We start from the raw sequence: 20,783 nt of genomic DNA on the forward strand, positions 1-20,783 counted from the left end.
CAGGTGTCTTTCCAGTGTTTCCTATAAAATGTGACCAGGAGACGGAATCTACTGTGATGATACAATTCATTGCACATTAGGAGTGGAAATACTCAGTACCACTAAAGTAAAAATAAAAGTATGTGGTGCCTTTGGATAGAATAATGCTTTATTTTATCTTACCATGGCTCCTATCTAATTTAGAGTTTTAGTGCTGCATCATCTTTTCACATCACCTGATAGGTGGAGTCTGAAAGAAAGGCGCATGACTGCATAGCTATTGGGTTGTCCAGAAGGCTAGAGGTACATTTTTCCTGCAGCTGTCCTGTTTAATGTAGATCTGCATTACCTTGGACAAATGCATTAAGGAGCATATTTAAGATCAGAGTAAATACAAGCTATTTCTGGGACAGTATGTACGAACTGTGACTGTGTCTGTCCGGAGGATTTCCTCTTTTCTGTGTGCAGGTGTACTCTTTAAAGTCTGAAAATCATAATTAGTGTCAATATAAACTTTTTCAAATGGCTGGTGCCTTCTGCATTTACACCACTTTAGTATCTAAGCACGTCTATCTCTTAAATATTTTAAGTATCGTAGGAGCCCAGAGGGTAGGTCGATGCTCCCATCTGTCTTGCAGGATGTAACGTGACATTCTGAAGGTGATGCAAATATTACAGCAGAGTGTACCCAGAAATGGAGCTCACTGCCATGCATTTCAGTCACTTTTGCCTAGAAAAAGTCTCTCAGTTCTTAATTTATCTGATACAACTCAATTTAGGGTGTTAAGATTGTGATTATTCAGGGCCAAACCTGGAGTGGTCCATGTATAGAAAGTGTAAAAATATAGCGTTGCTCTTCTAAACTAAACAATCCACTTTCACAGAATCCTAAACTGTAAGAAGCTGTCACAAACCACCAGCTGTGTCCTTCCACCACAGCATACTGCGCATCACCAAGTAGCTCTGCATAGGACCTGGTGACTTGTGCTTCACAAAAAGCACTTCTGTCAGAGAGGATCCAGCCTTGATCTGAAGTATTATCTAGAAACTGATCATCTGCTGCTGTCTGCAGCTTGTCTGTTTGCATCTCACATTAATTCAACCAAATATTTGTCTCTGCTGCCTGAGTCCTCTCCACCATTCCCAGTGCAGGTTGTCGTGGCAGGCAGATCACCCCTCAGACAGACTTCAGGACTGCTGAGATCTGAGCTGTTGCCTGCAGTGTTTTGAACACTGCTTTGGCTCTTTCTTTTGTACCTCCAGGTTTCCAAGATGTAATACTAAAAATCTGGAGACAGGAACAGAGCTTGTGATTCCATTTTTGCTCACACTGCTTTTTCTGAAAGGATGAGATATATTGGAGGAGTGTACTATCCCTCCTTGCCATACTTGCTAATTCAGGCTTGCTGCTGGAGCCCCCTTCCAGGTCCAGGCTTGTGGGACTTGGAGTGCAGGCTTTAGTTTCAGAGGTATTATTTGTAATCCAGTTACTTTCAGTTTTACATTTGATGTTTTATATTGTGCTTTTTTTCCCCTCCTTTTTCCCCTCCACCTCAGCAGTGGGGAAATGTTTTGGTTTGTTGTTCTTTTCAAACAGCCTCAAGCTGCAGTGATTTGGATCTCTCTCTCTATTCATGCTGTCCTCATTCATATCTCCACTAGTCTAAATTACCAGCTTCAAATTCTGAAATGTTTATTTCCAACACTGATGATTTACAGTCTGAAACATCACTCTAAAAATATGATTTGATGGCATTTTCTTATTTACAGGTATCTTGAAGGCCTGACAGATAGCCTAAACATTAGTCCTATACTTTACTGCATATCATAGCTGCATGTGTAATTTAGGACACTGGAGACAAAACGTGGTGGAGTTGGGTGAGATGAAAAGGAAGTAATTCTTATGTTCAGGCCATTTACATGCGTGGTTTGTTCAATTCTGTTTCTAAGTATGTACTAAACATGACATTCTTTGTGTCTGAAATAGCAGCAGAATAACCTAGTGGTTGCTAAGGTAATGAGAACCCACCATTCCCTTCCCAATTCCTGTAAATAAAGTATGGAATTTAATTTCATTCTGTGTTACCTGAGGCAGATCAGGCATCTGATAAAACAAATGATCTTCACATTCTTCTCCACTTCCCTTCTGATTTTCATTGAAATACTGAGATGTTTCTCTTTTTGTAAATAAATGAGGCTTCCCTGCAGATGGTGGGGTAGAAAGTAGCCTAAGAATTACATCTTTTGTCTTGCAGCTGTTTTCCCTCCGTGACTTAAAATGTATTTATCTTCCTGCTGAAACACTTCTATTGAATGTAAACAGGGCTGAAGATTTAACAGCCATAAGAGTTTCTCTTTCTGTTTTTCTATTGATGCAGAACTTACACGTTTATTATGTATGCTTGTGCTATGGATTGCAAGCACAGCATGAGTGTGAACCCAAGGTTTATTTCTTCATCAAAGAAAGGAAGTTCTTTCAAAAAACAATATGGTAAATCCAGGAATTTGCAAATGCTAAATACCAGCAGATGAGTGGGTGAGATACTTACCTGGTGAAATGATTCTTGGCAAGGATTATTACTGGCCTTGGGAGTGCAGGCAGCAAACAAGAAATCCAAAGGAACTCTGATCGCTATGCAACCAGGCAAAACTACACCTCAGATCATCTTGACTTTCTAGTGGAAAAAGAGAATCCATATCAAGCTACTCAGCAGCTAATCAATCATCCGAGTCCACCAGGCTGGCCACAGAAGATTGTATCTCTTATGTACATGAGGAGGAAGAAGAAACAGCTGGGTCATGGGATGGAGTTCTGCTTGGAGTAAGGGAATCTGTTGTAAAAGAGAGGCAGCTTGTTATGCTGCATTATGGAATGGCAGAACAATATTCCTGCTTTCTTATGTGACAAATTTTTGTCTTGCTTGTGTTACATTGATATCAAGTCATGGGTCACTTGCCATAAGCGGGTTATTTTAGCCTAATAGCTGTCTGGATATCAAGACATTATATTCTAATAGCCTGTCTGCCCAGAGAAGTAGATCTGGGAGGTGAAGTGGACAGCTGGCATAATATATGGACACTTGAACCCGGAAATGAAAGACAGCTGCTGGATCTAATTTTAAACATAGTTCTTGACCAGATCCCTCTGTATGCTGCTTGTCCTGCTACAGCAAAGTCATTAGTGGGAGTAGAGAGACAAGAAGTGGAAGATACTGGTAAAGAGCTTTTGTGAGGAAGGGAATCACCCTTGTTCAAGTTATGGTATTTCCATTTTTCACAGTAAGTATCGTCAGCTTCCAGAAAAGGGGAGTGGAAGTGGTTTGTGGCTGGTGCATGGTCTAACCCTGCTGACATGGGCCGTGCTTCTGGCACCTCGTAATGGCCAGCGGGACTCCCTGCTCTGCAAGTACGAGGGCAGGCAGCGCTGTTTCAAATGAGAAAAATGTAACAGACTGAAGGTTTTCCTAACATTTTAAAATAACTCATATCAGCCAGGTTGTAATTTCGAGTTTTTACATCAGCGCTCGGGAATGCGGCGGAGTTAGCGGCGGTCTGGAGCTCCATCTAGCGGGGCGTGGCAAATCCCGCTGGCTGGGCTTGGAATTTTTTAGCAAGTACGGAAATAACCACGAACCGTACTGATAGAATTCTTCACTTGGGATTAGAGAGTTAGGCACATTATTAATTCAGCAGCTGGTTAAGTGTATCCAAGTTCCTGTTTTGCTTTCAGAATGCCATTACCAAGCTGGGTTGGTTTTGGGGGGTTTTTCAAGTGTGACCGTATTGTTCTGCTTTATTACAACTATGATACTAAAATTAAGGGCTGTGGAAACATTTCTGGAACTCGTTCTCTTTAGAGAGTTAGCTAACCTCTGAGAATTTTGGAAGCAAGCAGAACATGACTCCTCTGATGTGAAGACTCCCCTCTATTAGACAGCTCTGTTAATCATATTGGGTTTAGGAATAACAGCTTTGCTGTTTATTATCTGCTTTTAAAAAGTGAAACATCCAATAATTTTTAAGATATGTTTTTTAATGTATATAACAAGAAACTTGAAGAAGCAAGAATAAAGAATAATTTTCATTTGTTTTATTGCAAAACTTTAAAATGCAACTCGACTTTGTATTTACCAAGCTTCATTAGGATAGAAACATTACTAAAATATAATTGTATTATTCTAAAGGCATTCTACTTAAACTGGTGTTAATCTCCACTGCAGAGAGTCTAAATAAGTTAATGACACGCTCAAATATAAGTCCAGCATGCATTCATCTATCTCTTTTCCTAAGAAAAGTGGATAAAACATATTTATTACAATTTGACATGTAAAAATTTTGATGTAAAGCATTGTAAATAGCAGTATAAAAGCTGACAGAGGCAGTTGGAGCTGGAGTTATGGGACAGAGGCCATAAAAGGCCGAATGAGGTCACATTTCATTTAAGCATGCCTCCTAATTTGCTTTCAACAGTATTAGCCCAACTAGTATTTGATTTGTTTTATATTTAAACTTTCAGCTTTCGTGCCTCCTGCACAACCAAATGTTGTTCCTGTTGATTTGACTCAAAGGCTTGGGAGTAACAGCTGCCAAGGAGGGCTTATTCCAAATCTTCTGTCCTATGTTCACCTCTGTATCCTTTCCAAACATGCATTTTTGTCTGCACCTCCTATCTAAAGCTCTTATTGTCAACAGGCAAGCTCAGAGATACCAAAATTGCGAAAGGAAGACCAAAAAGCACGAAACGCACTCTTGGCTGACATCCAGCAGGGAACTCGCCTAAGGAAAGTGACCCAAATCAACGACCGCAGTGCACCACAGATTGAAAGTGAGCATGTGCTCCTCAGGAAGGCCCCGGGGGAGCTTTGCTGGAGCCTTGGGTGTGGGTGGAGGTCAGATGGACAGTTTCAAACTGAAGGGCAGGCTTCAAGGTTAGCAAAAGTCTGCAATGCCATATGGCTTTAGGATGAGGAGAGGGGACACTTGGTAAAAGTGCATCCTGCTCTGAGATCAATGACTGTTAACACTTCTTGGTACGTCTCCAACTGGTTATCACCTTAACAGTCATTCCTCATTCCAAAATACATAATGAATGATGAAATCCTTGAGAGCATTTCAATAAAATAATTAAGTAGGAATTGTTGGCTCTAGCAGAAGAATTGTTCTTCATTAGATTAAAAGAACAAAAAATGCAGAAAAATTCTGGAAACATAAATTCAATATTAGGCCTAACAAAACTACTTCTTGGTGTCATGATTTGTGTGAGATTGAAGAGCACCAGAGGGTGCTGTGCTCCAAGGTACAGGTCAGAGAGGGATGACAGTTCCTCTAGTAAGAGTACAGGGAAAAACTTGGCCTTGGCTGTTTGTTGGTGACAGGCCTTAGCAGTCTCAGGGCCAGGATTAAATTATTTTCTGATATACTCTGGGTTTTTCATTCTTTTGAACAGAACCCAAAGGAGCTAACAGAGATGGAAGTAACCCAGCTGTTAATAAAGGTGGCTCTCAGCAGCCTCTGGGAGGTTTATTTGCTGGTGGCTTTCCTGTTCTCAGACCAGCAGGCCAGAGGGACATGACAGGTAAGAGCTTCATTTGTATGAAAGCATAGCTGGGTGGGCAGAAATTGGGGATGAAAGTACTTTGGGATTAGCTTTACTGACTGATTTTTATTGTTGTTGGGTTTTTTTGTTTGGTTGGTTTTTTGGGTTTTTTTTCTTCTGAATGTTTAATTTATCACGTGACCATGGAGAGTCAATAATGTGATTGAAGCCACCTTTCTAGATCTCAAGTGCCTTATTCCTTGAAACATAAATAAAAGGCTATCTCTACACTTGTTAAGAAAGAGAATAAATAGATCTCTTTAACTGACCTCTTTAACTGATCTCTTTTTGCATTGTTTTAATGAAAAATTTAAATTGTGCTTTGAATACAGTATTGAAATCTGGGCTTATCAGTTTCAGCACAAATGGCAAAGCCATATTTCCTTCCCTCCACTAGTGTGTATTTCTATGATATTACAGTCTTGTGTATGACTTTAAAGATTTATATTTAAGATCTTGCCCTCTGGATTTTATAGAGTATAGCTTTGATCCAGCAGGGTAATTTACTGATCTGTAAAAGAAGGGTATTGTTGCTTCACAGAGACAGGAGGAAAGCACATGTGGTAGCCCCACTGCTGCTTTCACCTCAAGAAAGTGCCAGCATCAACAAGAGATGACTTTTATAGTCACAGTAATGACCTCTGGCACTGTTGGGCAGCTGGTGCCTTCTCAGGCAGCACACAGCAAAGAAGATTTTTGCAGGGAAAGACAGAACTTGTCTCTGCCTGAAGGTTTTTTGCTCCCAAAAGGCAAGCCAAAGATGCACAGCACTGTGTGATGGGGCTTTTGACATAGCTTCAGTGACAGTAACTACTTTGAGTTGTTCTTAAAACTACAGCCATGCCTATCAGACCATGTGAGTGTCGAATGAGATGCCTTTTTTGACATCTTGCTTTGTGATAAATCTTTGACATTTACTCAGGAAAATACATTTTTTAAGTTCAAGAGTCTTCAGGCATTTGCTGTTAAAAAGGAAATACCAGAATCTGTGCCTTCCGGAAAGCCTTTGAGGCATTGCTTTTAAAAACTTGGCTTTTATCCATGGAGTTGAGGTTTCTGTAACATTTGTGTGAATTTTTTGATACTTCAAGTACTTAACTTGAAGGATGCCAGTGTAAAACTGCTTGTGTACTTTTCATGGGTATATTCTTTCAATACTCAGTGGGGTGTAGCAGCAGGATGAGGCTGGTGGGAAGGGCTCCGGAATGTGCAGAAAAGTTCCTTCTCTTAAACTGTTTCATTCTGCAGAAGTTGAGGAACAGGGAGGGGAGCAGGGTCTCTCAGCAGGTCTTCATATAACTAAGCAGAATCCCTGGTGCCCATTGGAGTACACGACCTCCTAAACCCCATTACAGCGTGGGCAACCTGTTGGACATGAGGTGTTCGGGTGAACGAGTTTAATCCCTCCGGGTATCCACTGGGGAGGGGAAGATGAAGAACTTGCCCTTGTCGCTGTTCGGTCTGAGCAGTGGGAAGGCGATCCCGGTGTGTAACATGCGGTATCTGGTTTCCAGCAGGAAGGCCTGGAGTGCGAGCAGCGTCCCCCAGACCGCCCGCACCGCCGAGCAGCGGCGCTGCTAAGGCGAGCGGCAGCCCCTCGCACCCGGCCGAGGCCCCGAGGGCCGCGGTGCCGCCGGAGCCTCCCGGCCCCTCCCGAGCCGCAGCGGGAGCGGGCCCCGGGCGGCCCAGCCTGCCCGCTCCCCCCCCACCGCCTCCTGCTTCCAGCAAGCCTTCCCTCACCTTCCCTCCTCCTCCCCCTCTGCCCCCTCCGGCCGATCGCCCCGCCAAGGCGGTGACCCCCGGCGCTGCTCCCCCGCTCCCTCCCCCTCAGGCTGACAAACCCGCCAAGCCTCAAGCAGGCCCTTCGCACCCGCTCCCTCCTCCTCCTCCTCCTCCCCCTCCGCCTCCCCCGGTGCCCTCCTGCGGGCTGCCGGGCAGGGCCCCCGAGCCCTCTGCGGCCGCCGCCGCTCCGGCCGAAGGCAGGGACTGTGCCTTGCCCCCGCCGCCGCCGCCGCCTCCGCCGCCACACGCGCCCCCCAACAGGCTCTCCTTTCCGCCGTCGCCGGCCTTAAGCGGTGCCGACCTGCCCCCGCCGCTGCCCCCCAAGGCTCCCCACTTGCTGCCACAGCTGCACAAGCCAAGCAACATCCAGTCCCTGCCGCTCCCGCCCACCCCCGGGCCCCCCCAGCCTGCAGCCGCGGTGGACACCAGGAAGAAGAGACCCGGCCGAGGCGCAGGTGAGAGCGGCACCTCTGAACGAAGGAGACTTTTCCCTCCCTTCTGCTGGCGGGCAGAATCATAGAATGATTTGGCTTGGAACGGGACCTTGAAGATGACCCCCTTCCAACCCAAATCATTATATTGAACTAGTGACTGGAGAGTATGGTGGGGCAGGGATGAAGAGCACACATGGGAGGAATACCTGTAGGTTGTACGGTTTGTGATGAACACCCAAAACATCAGGCTTTTTGAGGTGTCAGGCAGATACTAGCACTGGGCATATATGCCTTGTAGTTTTAGCTGCCACTCTCGGAAGCAACATGCTGATCAGTGGAGGCAAAGCCTTGAGACCACTTCTTGCTTCGTGTTGGCATTGGTGTGTCTCCAGCAGTGTGGTACCCTGACAGGCTCAGCTGGGGGAGCACGGTGCACACCACGGTGTCTGCCAAGTCAGCAGCTGCTCATGTGCCAGCCTGCCCAGGACATCCCTCTACAGCTGTACCCATGCAGGAGCAATGTTGGCAACAGCTGGGAAACACTACAGGAGAAAATGAAACAGAGATGGGGTAGCTACCAGCCATAGGTGAGCAAAAACAAATCTGGCTGCAGTCTTCCGCTGTTCAACAAAGAGAAGCAGCCAGTGCCTCCTGTCATCAAGTGGTTGGGCCAAAGGTTTCTCCAGCTACTTAGGAAGTGGAAGTATTATCCAGTATTTCCTTGAGTAGATGATAGAGGGAAATTTTATTAGATTCCTCTAATGTAATGGAAATAATAAAAAAGATTAGTCTAGACCTGTGTGGGTTTGAGAAATGGAGACAGCTACTTAACAGGGAACATCTGAAAGAGAACATTCTGTACCCATATTTTAGCAGCCACATGTCAGGAGAAAGATTACTGGCTCCCTTTGAGAGCCAGGGGAAAGGCCATGTAAGTACAGCAGATCGGGTACCTTGTGGTGGTGATTAATGCTGCTCAGAACTCTCTGATGAACTGTTACTATATCGAGATGCCCATTTCTCATGGTAGTTCAATTTGTATGTTTTCCATAAAATTCCCCTGCCTGTCCCTTGTTTTGTAGGACGATAAGCAGTTTTGAGAGGCTGCTAACTTGGAGCCTTGGGCTCCCTCCCACTCACACAGCTCCTGTGGTAGTTCTTCCAGATGTAAACTTTAATGGCAACTCTTTGCAACTCCTCAGTGAAATGCACAAGACTAATGGTAATTCCATTGCATAGCTGCCAAAGTGTCAGGAAATATTCTTTTAGACATACCACCTAGTGTGGTTGTTTTCTTGATTTCTTTTGCTGTAAAGAGACTGCTTGTTCTCGTGAAAGTGGAAGGATAATCTTCCAGACTGGCACAAAACCACATTTCAAAATGTCACATTTTCCTTAGAACTGGAAATGGAAAGCCCCAGCCAATCCCAATAGTCTGTTGATTTTAATACTTGATGATACAAATCTGTGGTCAGGCTTGGCAGACAACAGCTATAGGTATGTGTGCTCCAAATACAGCATTCTTTCTACACCCCTTCCACTTTTGTGTGTGGTTTACTGTTGGGTTTAAGTCATGATGATGTTTATATGCTGGTCTCCTGTTTTTTATTAAAGGAACCGGTGCTGGGAAGCTGGTCACACCTCCACAGCCACCAGCAAGATCCCCAACAACTGAACTTACAAGCAAGTCTGGAGTCTCAGGCTGGGCTACAGCTCATGACCCCTACACACCACTTAAAAATGGAAACATGCACATCATTGGTAATGTAATTAAATTAAAGCTCTTGGCCTCAGTTAATAATGTTAGTACAAAAGCCTGTGTGTGTCCCAGACCTCAAAAGCTCACTGAGGACTTTGTCCTAGCAATAACAGGGTAGTATAATAGAAACATTTTTGTACAACCTTATGCAATGATATAAAATTAAGGCTTTTTCACAAAGGATTTGAATTCAGTCAGTAGAAAAGCATGCACTACCTGCAAAGTTACTTAAAAATATGAAAAGTTCCCATAGTGTGCTTATATTACCATTTTTAAAACTAGATCATGGACATTTAGAGGCTCCTATAGGACAAAGACCACTAAGAATTATTTTTGCGGTCTGGTTCTTCTTATTTATAGCTATATGTCTTGAAGACTACCAAAGAATATCTCTACTACCACAATACCACCAATGCAGAAAACTGAAATGGCAGCCAGAAACTTAATTTCATTTTTAATAGCAGGCAGTGATTGCAATTAAGAGAAAAAAACTTGGGTGGCTCACAGAAGTACTCATCAAGATTGTTTATATGGAATGAGCCACTATCAATTCCAGGGGAAAATAAGCCAGCATTTTTAATTGAAATTATTTATGGAAACATTGTTGGGGTTTTTTGAATTTCACTCCATCAACAACTAATGTTTATTTCCTTGAAATTTCTCAGATGACTTTGAATCAAAATTTACTTTCCATTCTGTGGAAGATTTCCCCCCACCTGATGTATTCAAACCATTTCAGAAAACATATCCCAGCAAGATAGCCAGAGGTAAGTGTGTAAACATGAAAAGATCTGATCATTATCAAGAGGTTTAAAAATGGAAAAATAAAGAACTGAACCAACATTAGCATAACTGGACTGATAGCATAGGCCAGAGAGGAATGGGATTTGTTACAGTGGCAACGGGAACCAAAGATATAATGAAAAGCACTTAGTTTCTTTAGAGTCTTAGCTAACAACAAATGAAGTGGCTGGGCATGCAGCCTGTGTTTTTAAATTTGCAAAGCCTGTGATGTTAAAAACAATCATGTTGCAAAACAGACTTGGGCAGCTACTGAGTTTGATGGTTTTTGTTCACTAACTTGTGAAATCACAGAGAAAGATTATTTGTTCCACGTCTTCCATTATATATTTCGATTTAAATCCTATTCATAGTGTTTTACATACCTGAATTAACAAAGAGACTTAGTACCTGAACCTTGTCAGGAAAGTGATAAAGGGTTGAACCTTTCTTTATTTTTTTTCTCCCTTCTTAACTTAGAAACTTAGAATCAGGTCACTGTTGTAAGAGCAGTTCACCTATCCAGTTTTGAAAATGGATAGTTGAAAGTGGCAAAAAGATCTCATGCCATATTCTTCTTTTTTATAAAACCCAATTTTCTGTATTATTAGATCTCCAGCTTTTAATTAACCTTTTGTTCTGTTTCCATGCTGAGGTACTTTGCATGACTTTTCACAGCAGCCTTAGGCTAAATTGTCTGCTGTATATTCTGACTTTTCACTGAAGGGCTTCAGAGCACAAGCAATATGTGTGTGTATGTGTGTAAATATATGTGTATATATATGCATATGTATGTATACACCAGGGGTAGCAGATAAATGCAGCATCCCTGCTATATAATTGCATCCAAAATACCTATCTTAAATCTGTCGTGTCTATTTACAGATCCCTCAAAAAATCCTCCATTAAGAACACATGTGAGATGAGAAGAGTCTTCTGATGCTGTCTGGATTAGTATTTAAAAAGAAGATCAGGATAATATATAAAACAGAAGGGGTTCCTGTTGCAGTGATTGATTGTACTTGAGTCACAAGTACTGCAATATTAACATTTCTATAAACTGTAAAACAATATAAATGATACCTTTTGAACTGGCCTACATACTTACAGGAATGTTAGTACAGGCTTTTAAATTACTGTATATAGGTGAATATTTTTTAAGCAAAGCAGCATAAAATTTTAATTCTTTGTAGTGTTGAAACAATTCTCATTCTTATCATACTGACAATGTTACCTCAGAATGTTTCGTGCTATGTGCCCATAGTTCTTTTTTCCCCTTCCTTTGTAATTTTTTGAAATTCTCCAGTTATTATTGGGACCTTTTTTCAATGAGATGTCAAACTAATATACTACCTTTAGTCTGTTTTTGTGTTTCTTCACTTCTTCCATTCTGCCTGGCCACAGATTGCAGCAGGATGTCATGAAGAGTTGGGCCCACAATCCTTTTCTCATGAAGCATGAAGAGGAGATGCCAAGCAGCTGTGGCTGCTAATGAGCCTACCTCCTAATGATTACATATCCTTATAGGATAGTGTCTGAAGAAGCCCAGCTGGGTAGGGTGGTCATAGACTTGACAAAGATGACAGAACCTTTCCAAAGCAGAAGAAAAGGAAGTTGCTGTATTGTAAGCAAGAAAAAGAAATGGTGTGTGTGTATACACGTGTCGTGATGAGTGTGTGTAAGGACACATGTCCTGTCTTTTCCTGCTGGCAAAGTGGATATTTACCATTTCTGTGATAGATTGCCTTTACCCAGCAATTACAAGGCCTTTGAATGGGGAGGGGGGCTCTACATTTTAAACAGACAATAGGACAGGCTATTCGCCAGCAGTGAAGGGTCATTGTCCAAAACACACCACGTGGAACACTCAGCCCCCAAAGTGTTTGTTGTATCAAACAGAGTTGGTTGGGAAAAGTAACAGCTTGGCAGTGGACAAGATTTGAACTGCTGCTTTTAATATTCAGACCTTGGGTAAGGTCTTTGGATCACAGATGTTCAGATCTGGTCCTAAGATGTCTACTTCTAAAAAGAATTGCCCTTACTCTTGTGCATTGGGAGGAGTGGGGCAGGAGCGGGTGATTCTTCCCCTGTGCTTAGCACTGGTGAGGCCATACCTGATGTGTGGCCACATGTGCTATGTCCAAATTCTGGACTCCCCAGTGCGAGGAAGACATGGCTGTGGTGAGGAGTCCTACAAAGGGCCACAAAGGTGATGAAGGGACTGGAACATCTTTCCTATGAGGAAAGGCTGAGAGAGCTGGGACTGATCAGCCTAGAAAAGAGGAGGCTCAGAGGGGATCTCTCCAATGTTTATAAATACTTGAAGGGAGGGTATAAAGATGGAGCCAGACACTTTTTCTATGGTGTCCAGTGTCAGGACCAGAAGAAATGGGCACCTGCAACACAGAAGGCACTGTCAGAACTTCAGGAAATGCATTTTGATTGTGGGGGTGACAGGCTTGGAACAGGTTGCCCAGGGGCCTTGTAGAATCTCACTCCTTAAAGCCACTCAAAAGCCATCTGGACTTTGTCCTCAGCAACTGGAACTAGGTGGCCCTGCTTGGCCAGGGGTGCTGTACCAGATGACCTATAGTCTCCCTTTCAATCCCAACCACCCTGTGATTCCCATTTTTACAGCTTTTCTGCATTCCCGGACCTGGGTTACAACAACCCAAGGCACCGCTGGGGGTAGAGTGGCTGGAAATCTGCCTGCCACTAAAGGATCTGGGTGTGCTGGCTGGCAGTGAGTGGCTAAACAAGCTGAACAGGGACCAGTGTGTGCTGAGGTGGTCAAGAAGGCAAGCAACATCCTGGCTTGAGATTCAGAGGGGGCCTTATTGCTCTCTATAACCCCAAATGATACTGTACCCATGTGGGGGTCAGTCACTTCTCTCAAGTGACAAAGCAGGGGCCAAGAGTAAATGCCCTCAAGCTGTGCCAGGAGAGGTTTAGATTCTGTATTAGGAAAAACATCTTCACCAAAAGGGTGGTCAGGCATTGGAACAGGCTCCTCAGGGAGGTGGTGAAGTCACCATTTAATACCTACAAGTATTTAAAAGACTTTTAGGCACTCAGGGACATGGTTTAGTGGTGGACGTGGCAGTGCTGGGTTAATTAGTTGCATTAGATGATCTCAAGAGTTGTTGTCCAATATAAATGATTTCATGATTTCACCAGCCTGAAAAAGAATACTGCTGTTCCAGGATGAGTCTAGTGCTAACAGCCAGGCTATTCCAGTTACAGCATTAATTTATATAATTGCCATCTATTCCCCTCAGTTAGAGGTGTAATAATGTTATAGATCACTGATGATCTTTCCCCATGGTGTTGCCTTTGAACAAAACTATTTGGAAAAGACAAGTAACTGAATCTTTACATCCCTGCTTTTCTCTTTGTTCTTACAGCAGCTCAGTTATGCTGGAACTATTCTCACACACATGCACATTCATGGTGTGAGATGGTGTAGGGGTAAGAAGCTCTTCACCCACAGGACTCCAAGAAAGCAACATTTGTCTTTTTTTTTAGCCTATGTACTTGCTGTACATCATGTGAAAAACAAAAAGAAAAAAAAATGATGATGCTTTGACCAATACTTGTCAGTAGTTGCTTGATAAATATGCATGAATATAGTAACAAAGAAGAATCTACATTGCCTCTCAAACAACTGGAAAAGTTGAATAATGTTTTAAAAACTATTTTGTTATAGTACTATTAAAGGTGGCATATTGTTGGCTCTCATTTATTCAGAAATTTGTGTACTGCACTGTAGTAAGTACCTTCCTAAGGATTTTAAAACTACCCAATGCTGGACTACCTGCCAGCAGATATATATAGGAGAAGAAAAATTTACTTCATTTTTTTATTATGGTTTGGGTATTTTAGAAATAAACAGCATCTTTCAGGGATGAAATTAGAAATCCTGTGTCTTATTTGCTAGCATTTCTGAAATGTTTCCATATATTTGCCATTCAAGATCCATTGAACTTCTGGAGATACAGAGAATCACAGTGGCTGTCACTCTGAGGCAGCTGATCCCACAAGTCCCACTGTATTCTTCCACTGTGACACACCTCTGTTCAAGACCACTGCAAATATTAAGACCGTGCAGTTGCTCTGGTTTCTACTAACTGCACCCAACCATGTTGCTGTACCACAGCTATTTTTTCTTTTTAAATGCACTATACAACTGAAGTAATATCAACATACTATTAGAAAATTACTACCTGGATCACCATGCTCAAAACAATTTATTCATTCTGTCATATAAGCAGTTCCACATAAGGACATGAACGCCCATGAGATAATTGCAAGTGTTGCTTTCTTCTTTGTTAAGAAACAGGCAAATAAGATATATGATGTTTTTAACAGGAACACCCACTTCTTTCATGTTGCTTCTCTCCCATCTCTCAAAGATTAAAGATCCAAGTTGCGCAAAATAACTGTGAGAAGTGGTATATCCCAATTTTTGTCCTCTGGCTGAGGCAATAATTTTTTCATCTCTGTTCCCTGGTGGTTCAGAAATACCCATCTACACCTATCAGCAGATGCGATTTCATGGGAAATCCATTTACTTCAGTTATGGGCAGCCGGAAAAAGCACGCTTCTCTTTCAGAAGGCTTCATCCCCCACAATGTTCTCTGAAATCAAATGTGCTTCTTGCAGTCAGCCACTCCCCTGGTTACCATACAGAGCAGCTAAATTTCAGGGTCTACTTGAATATTTTCTTCTCCTATTGTCTACACTTTAAAATACTTAGATACAGGAGTTGGTCCTGTGATAGACAGCATGGGAGGATTTTATTGTGAATGAGAGATTATTAGGTAGGCCATAAGAGAAAATATATTCTTCCTTGTTTTCTGTAAGTGAAAAGGCCCCATGTTTGTTTGTCGAATTGCCATTTGTCATATAAGACAATACCAAAGTAATGAGTTTAAATGGAACAATTTCATTTAAAAAATCCTGAGAATGCAGTGTGCCAATATGGCAATGACTATTTCCCTGATGCACAACTCTTACAGTTTCAACTTGAGGTGTTTCTGCTTTCTAAGGAGCTTTTACTTCCTCAATATAAAAGCCTGTGGTTCTTCACCATCCACTTTCCCAAACAGCGAAGAATTTTAACTCCATGTTAACTTCCACTTACTAAAGACATGGACATCATCTTTCAACCTCCTGTATGAAAAAAACCCACCAACCATCTTCACTGGACACAGTGTTTACTGGTTTAATTCTCAGTGTTTGCCCTATCACTTCCACAAGAAGAGAATACAATGAAAAGCAGGCCTGCCTGTAGGACTGTGGAGGAAGGGAACATGCTGCAGCACTGCACTGAATGTAAGGAAGCATAGGACAGCCATTTCTAAGCCCAGCCAGTTGGATTGCCACACCCACCAGCGTCTCGCTGGTGCTCGAAGGATTCATCAGTCTTGTATGTCACAACAGAGATTACTAGGAACTGTTCAGCAGTACAAAGGCAGAAAGATGGAGAATAGCCGGGTATTTGTCAATGTCCAGCATCCATTCCTTTAAAAAATTCCAAATCTGTAGCTTGTATATAAATCTGACACCTTATTAATTGCCTCTTAAGAGCCAATATGTGTAGATCTCTACGGCAGGCTGGCTCTGCACTTCAGTACTCAGTTCTGGAGCAGCAGCCAGGTGCACTACAAACACAAGCTGGCTGAGGGTGAAGGCAGAACTTAACCTGGGGACTTAATTCTAATAATTTGTACAGGCATGATGTCAGGTGCTGAGTTACTGCAACCAGATACGGTCATATAAGGCCAGCACAAGGTCAAGAACCAGGACTTACCTTCCTGCCCGTCTCAAACTGTGATATCAACTCAACCATTTCAATTCTGCATGAATTAGCAAGAAGAGAAAAATCAGTCAGCTTTGCTGCAAGCCTAGTCCTGAGCAAGAGAGGGAAAACCAAATTGCTTTCAATGACAATATGGCAATTAGCCTGATGAAGTTAAATCTTTACTTTAATTGGTTGCCCAACATACATGTTTTAACATTCTGTACTAAATTAGCCAGCATGCACACAGTAATTGGACCAGTCAGTGACTTTCTCCTTTCACTATATACATACACAAACGGGAACACCACAAGATTGGACGAAGGAAAGCAATTTGTTAACCGGATACAGCTAGCAAGTAACATTTTTTCCTCTAGAAATGTTTTTTCCTGCAAAATCACAAGTGTGAAGACTTTCTTTCAAGGCTTGAAGAATATTGCAGTCTTCCAGTGAAAAGGCTAACAATAGCCACCGTAGCTGAAATGAGATAAAATTTGTTGAAAATCTATTCCAAGCAAGAGTGAAACTGAAAAGAAATCACCTGCAATGTAGCATAGGGAAAAGGGACTTTGGAACAAGCTGAACAGGTAGAAAGGTGAGTTTGAACCCAATTCTTAACATCCTCTGCTTAGTGTAAAAGAGGAGGAGGTTCAGAATCAGATCCAACATTTCACATTCACTGGTAGAGTAGTACCTAAAAATTGTTTGCTTACTTTATTTGAAGAACTTTAGTTCTGTGTCAACACAGTCATAGAAAAGATCCACTACTTCAGCTGGATCCAGAATCTCTGTACGAGAAAGGATATCTTCCATTGCTTCTAAACCTTGTTTTTCAAGGTCTAACATAATCCTCATTAGTTTCTGGCCTTTATCCTAAAGGCAGGAAACAACCAAATTCAGTTAACCAGCAAACAGGTTCATTAAAGCATTTTACTGTTTCTCTTTGTTACAGAGATAGTTTCAAATATTTTTTAAAATTAAAAAGCCTTTTTAAGTACTAACTATTTCTATTATTAGTTTTTTTGGATGGCCAAAGGCTAAAAGGAACAGCCCTGGACACTGTGCATAATGAAACAGAAACAAAAAGGAGTTGCCAAGTTTAAAGCAAAGGAGTAAGAATGTGAAAGATGGATAGAGGAAAATTATATAAGGCGTGTACATATAATAGAGTAAAGCAAGTTCTTAAGTTTGTAATCCCACTAACAGAATTATATGAGAAAACTAGAAGCCCTAAGAATTGTACAGGTGGTGTTTGCATGTGCATCTTTCAAATCAACATCTGCAAAATGATGAATAGATCTGAAATGATGTGTCATGTAACAGTATTAAGACTCCAGATCCCAGGGAGGTTTTGTGTGCCATTCTGACTTACTGCTCTTTGTACTTATTTGTTTGTTTGTTTGGTTGGTTGGTTGTTTTTTTTTGCTTTGCTTTGTTTTTGTAATGGAGAAGTGCTGCTTGTTTTGCTTGCAGCTTTCAAAACTGAGTTTCAGGGAGGAAAAAAAAGTCATTTAGAATGAGTGGTGGTTCTGAGTTTTTCAGGATTTTTCTCAGCATTTTGTCCAGAAAGAGTAGAGCACCTCATCTAAGGTTTAGGCTCTCAGATGGACAGCTTTTATAGCATGAAGCCTGAGTACAAACCGCATCTCCTGTTCTACCACAACTACTGGTGTCACATTGTGGGGACTTTAACAGGCAAGAGTCCACAAGATGCTAAGATGCCTCTCCTAGGTCTTCCTTAAATCAACATCTTGCATAACGATATGAGAGCCAGCTGCACATTCAAACAATGCTACCAGAGGTCACAGATTTTAAATTACACCATTCCAAGAAATCAAAAATCTAGCTCAAACTGCATTTAAATAATGTTTGTACTGGCAAAGGTTATCACAGCTTCCTTAATCAATAATGGAAAGGTCTGAATGTTGTTCTGGTCATAGCAAGAGTCTGAACTATGCAAATACACACAGAGGAAAATTGTGGAAAAGCAAGTCCTTTTGAGGAAGTTCCACACAACTATGTGAGGGTCTTCCACAAATTGCCTGAATACCAATAAAAGCCTGACAGGTGTGCCTTTTTGTTTCACTTCCTCGAAACCACTTATCCAGTTTACTGCTGTAGTTGTAATTGCAAATGTTGAAAAGTTAATGAACTTCCTGCCTACATACACCAAAAGTTGTGTCTCAACCATTTTGAAAAGCTATACAGCATAATCTCCTTTCTGACTTTACTTATTCCAAAATTATTTGCATAAGAAATCCTCAACACTAAGTTTATACAATGGAAAGTTTTCACCTCTGAGGTATGTACTGCTTGGCACTGCAAAGTGTCGTTCCTTCTCACATGGCATTTTCAGTTAAATCATAAAAATTAACAGAAATGGATTGAATTGCAAAACACAAGGCTTGCAAAACTGTCACGTGCAAATTATTCCTTCAAGAAAAATACCTTTCCAAACTATGTAATTCTTAATCCAGCATATAATTTAAATTACGACACTCCTGCCCTCATCCTAGCATATAATTCTGATACCATGTTGTACTAGCATCCAGTGTTCTAATCACTAAAAAGACTACATGCACAGTGGGGATTGAACAAGATAATCAGCTTAACAGTTTGACTTTTCATTTTGCAAAAGTAATGGAACAGAGCAACACTCTCAGGATAACAAAAACTATGCAGAATAGTTTGTCCTTCAGAGGGCATCGTTATTCAAACTAAACTCACAAGGATTCTAGGAATATTCACAGAATGGTTTCCAGTAAGTGACTGTGAACTAAATTCTGGAGTTAGGAACCTGCATTGAGTTCAATTCTTTAATTCCAGATCCCACAGCTCTTACCTGGTCATTCTCCAGGAGAGATCGGGCCCATTCATGTGCCTTGTACAATTCATGCCTACGATCAGGTTTCTCCTGGAATCGAGGTATCTTCTTAGCAGGATCATCATTGCCGAAAGAAGGAGACTGTACTTTTGGTACTAATTTTACATCATCGACAAAAATAAAGGGTTTAAATATGGACCTGAAAGAAATGAGAATTATTGCTTGCAGTAGTAAGAGAGATCTCATATGTGTTAATGGAAATGTTCACCAGGCTGTTTTGAAGCAACACATACAGAGCAGCAGAGGTAATTCATCTACACTAGGCATGGGTAAGATTAGAGACTTGGTACTGGTCACAAGCAAAACAAATCTGTGTGCTTTAAAAGAACTGGCTTTGGCAATTATTGTAAAAGCTTGTTACCCCTTTTACCCCTAAGATTTCCTGGTGTCCTCATGCCAGTTCTGCCACTTCTTTAGAGAAGTAGCACTGGTTTCCTCCTCCCAAGGTTTTCGTAACAAATCTCAACATTTGGCCTCACATCACTTTTTCTCCTCTGTTCCCACTGGTATCTCTCCTCCTCCTTCCAGATTTAATTTTTATTAAAATCAGAAAAAAACACTTGTGTGGAGCAGGGAAGATTACATATCTTGCTCAATATCAGAGGATTTTTCATATAAACAGCAGCACTTTAGAATTTTACTTCAAGAGCTGGGGGAAGACATGGCTACCAATATTGTGACATTTCTCAAGCAACTTTAACACTGAGCTTGGATCTAAACTCCTAATAGAGACAAACAAACAAACAAACAAACAAACAACATCAATACAGGATCTTCCTTTCTGAGAAGCTGAAAGTAGGTTTTAGCAATTTCAGGAAACAACTGCATTCCTTCTCTTTAGGTACAGAACAACAAAGCACCCTGCATCCTGCAGTGTAGAACCTGCCAAAAGTGCAAGACTTCTGCAACACACAATTAATAACCACTGCCTGTGGACAGTCAGCGGGTTCAGTGCTGCTACCCTTTCATCACTGTCACGAAGCCTTGCTGACTAAGAATTTACATGACTCACTAGCTGCATTTAAAATAATTTGTTCTTAATGCCTTACAGTGTAGAATAAAGCAAGCAAGCTCTCTAAAAAAGGCTTTTAAGGTAAGTTTTCCACCTTCAAAAGGACAGAAATCCCAACAAAATAATTTGAAGCCTTGCTCCTTTTTATTACAAAAGATTTGCATCAAGTCAAAGAAAAGTTTGGGTAAGGAAATTTCAAATTGACACTTAACCCTAAAGGTCTGAGTTGTATAATGCAAAGTGGGTGGAATGTCCCTTTGGCATGGATGACTTCCGCAGCCCTCAGTAAAACCTAATGATTACTACAGGAATGACTCTCAGCTGTTCAAGGGCAGCATTTTCTTCTCCCCAAAACCTCTTTACCTCAATGCAAGTGGCTGATCTCCTGAATAACTGCAAGTGGTTAAGTTTACTTTCTGTGAATCCCAGGTGGATTCTGTTTAAAACACAAAATAATTCTTTAGTTCTTTGATGATCTGGCCCATGAGTTCCTAATCTCCTCAGCTACATTCAGCTAGAGAGGACACCATGTAAACCAACTGGAAACTGTCCCTCCAATAAAAAATATGCTTAGGATCCCAGCAACTTGCTGATGTTTTGCTGTGTTAACATTTTTATGTCATATGAAGCTACCTAGTGTACACAACCCCTCTTTGGTAGGTAGAACACTTCATTTGTTTGAGTTTTGCACCCACCTGTTCAAGGGAAGTGACTTGGAAAGTCCTCAACTTCATCATCTCAACAACTTTCCAACTGG

The 20,783-nt window shown here is 41.6% G+C and overlaps 2 protein-coding genes across 3 annotated transcripts in view; one reads left to right on the forward strand and one right to left on the reverse strand.

Annotated features, from left to right (window-relative positions):
- The window catches only part of WIPF3 (WAS/WASL interacting protein family member 3), a 39,620-nt gene extending 24,032 nt beyond the window's left edge, over positions 1 to 15,588 (forward strand). For both annotated transcript variants that reach the window (XM_033067560.2, XM_033067552.2), the window contains 6 exons: positions 4,672 to 4,804; positions 5,426 to 5,554; positions 7,090 to 7,812; positions 9,406 to 9,552; positions 10,216 to 10,317; positions 11,216 to 15,588. In XM_033067560.2, the coding sequence (XP_032923451.1) occupies positions 4,672 to 4,804; positions 5,426 to 5,554; positions 7,090 to 7,812; positions 9,406 to 9,552; positions 10,216 to 10,317; positions 11,216 to 11,256 (1,275 nt within the window). In that variant the 3' untranslated portion in view covers positions 11,257 to 15,588. The remainder of the gene's footprint in view (positions 1 to 4,671; positions 4,805 to 5,425; positions 5,555 to 7,089; positions 7,813 to 9,405; positions 9,553 to 10,215; positions 10,318 to 11,215) is intronic.
- Positions 15,589 to 16,299: 711 nt separating this feature from the next.
- SCRN1 (secernin 1) overlaps positions 16,300 to 20,783 on the reverse strand; it is a 37,337-nt gene continuing 32,853 nt past the window's right edge. The window contains exons 7-9 of the mRNA XM_033067575.2: positions 18,973 to 19,153; positions 16,844 to 17,003; positions 16,300 to 16,607 (exon numbers count right to left, since the gene is read on the reverse strand). Coding sequence (XP_032923466.1) covers positions 16,845 to 17,003; positions 18,973 to 19,153 — 340 coding nt within the window. The 3' untranslated portion in view covers positions 16,300 to 16,607; position 16,844. The remainder of the gene's footprint in view (positions 16,608 to 16,843; positions 17,004 to 18,972; positions 19,154 to 20,783) is intronic.

The sequence above is a fragment of the Catharus ustulatus genome, chromosome 1, assembly GCF_009819885.2.
Source record: "Catharus ustulatus isolate bCatUst1 chromosome 1, bCatUst1.pri.v2, whole genome shotgun sequence".
NCBI classification, from domain to species: domain Eukaryota; kingdom Metazoa; phylum Chordata; class Aves; order Passeriformes; family Turdidae; genus Catharus; species Catharus ustulatus.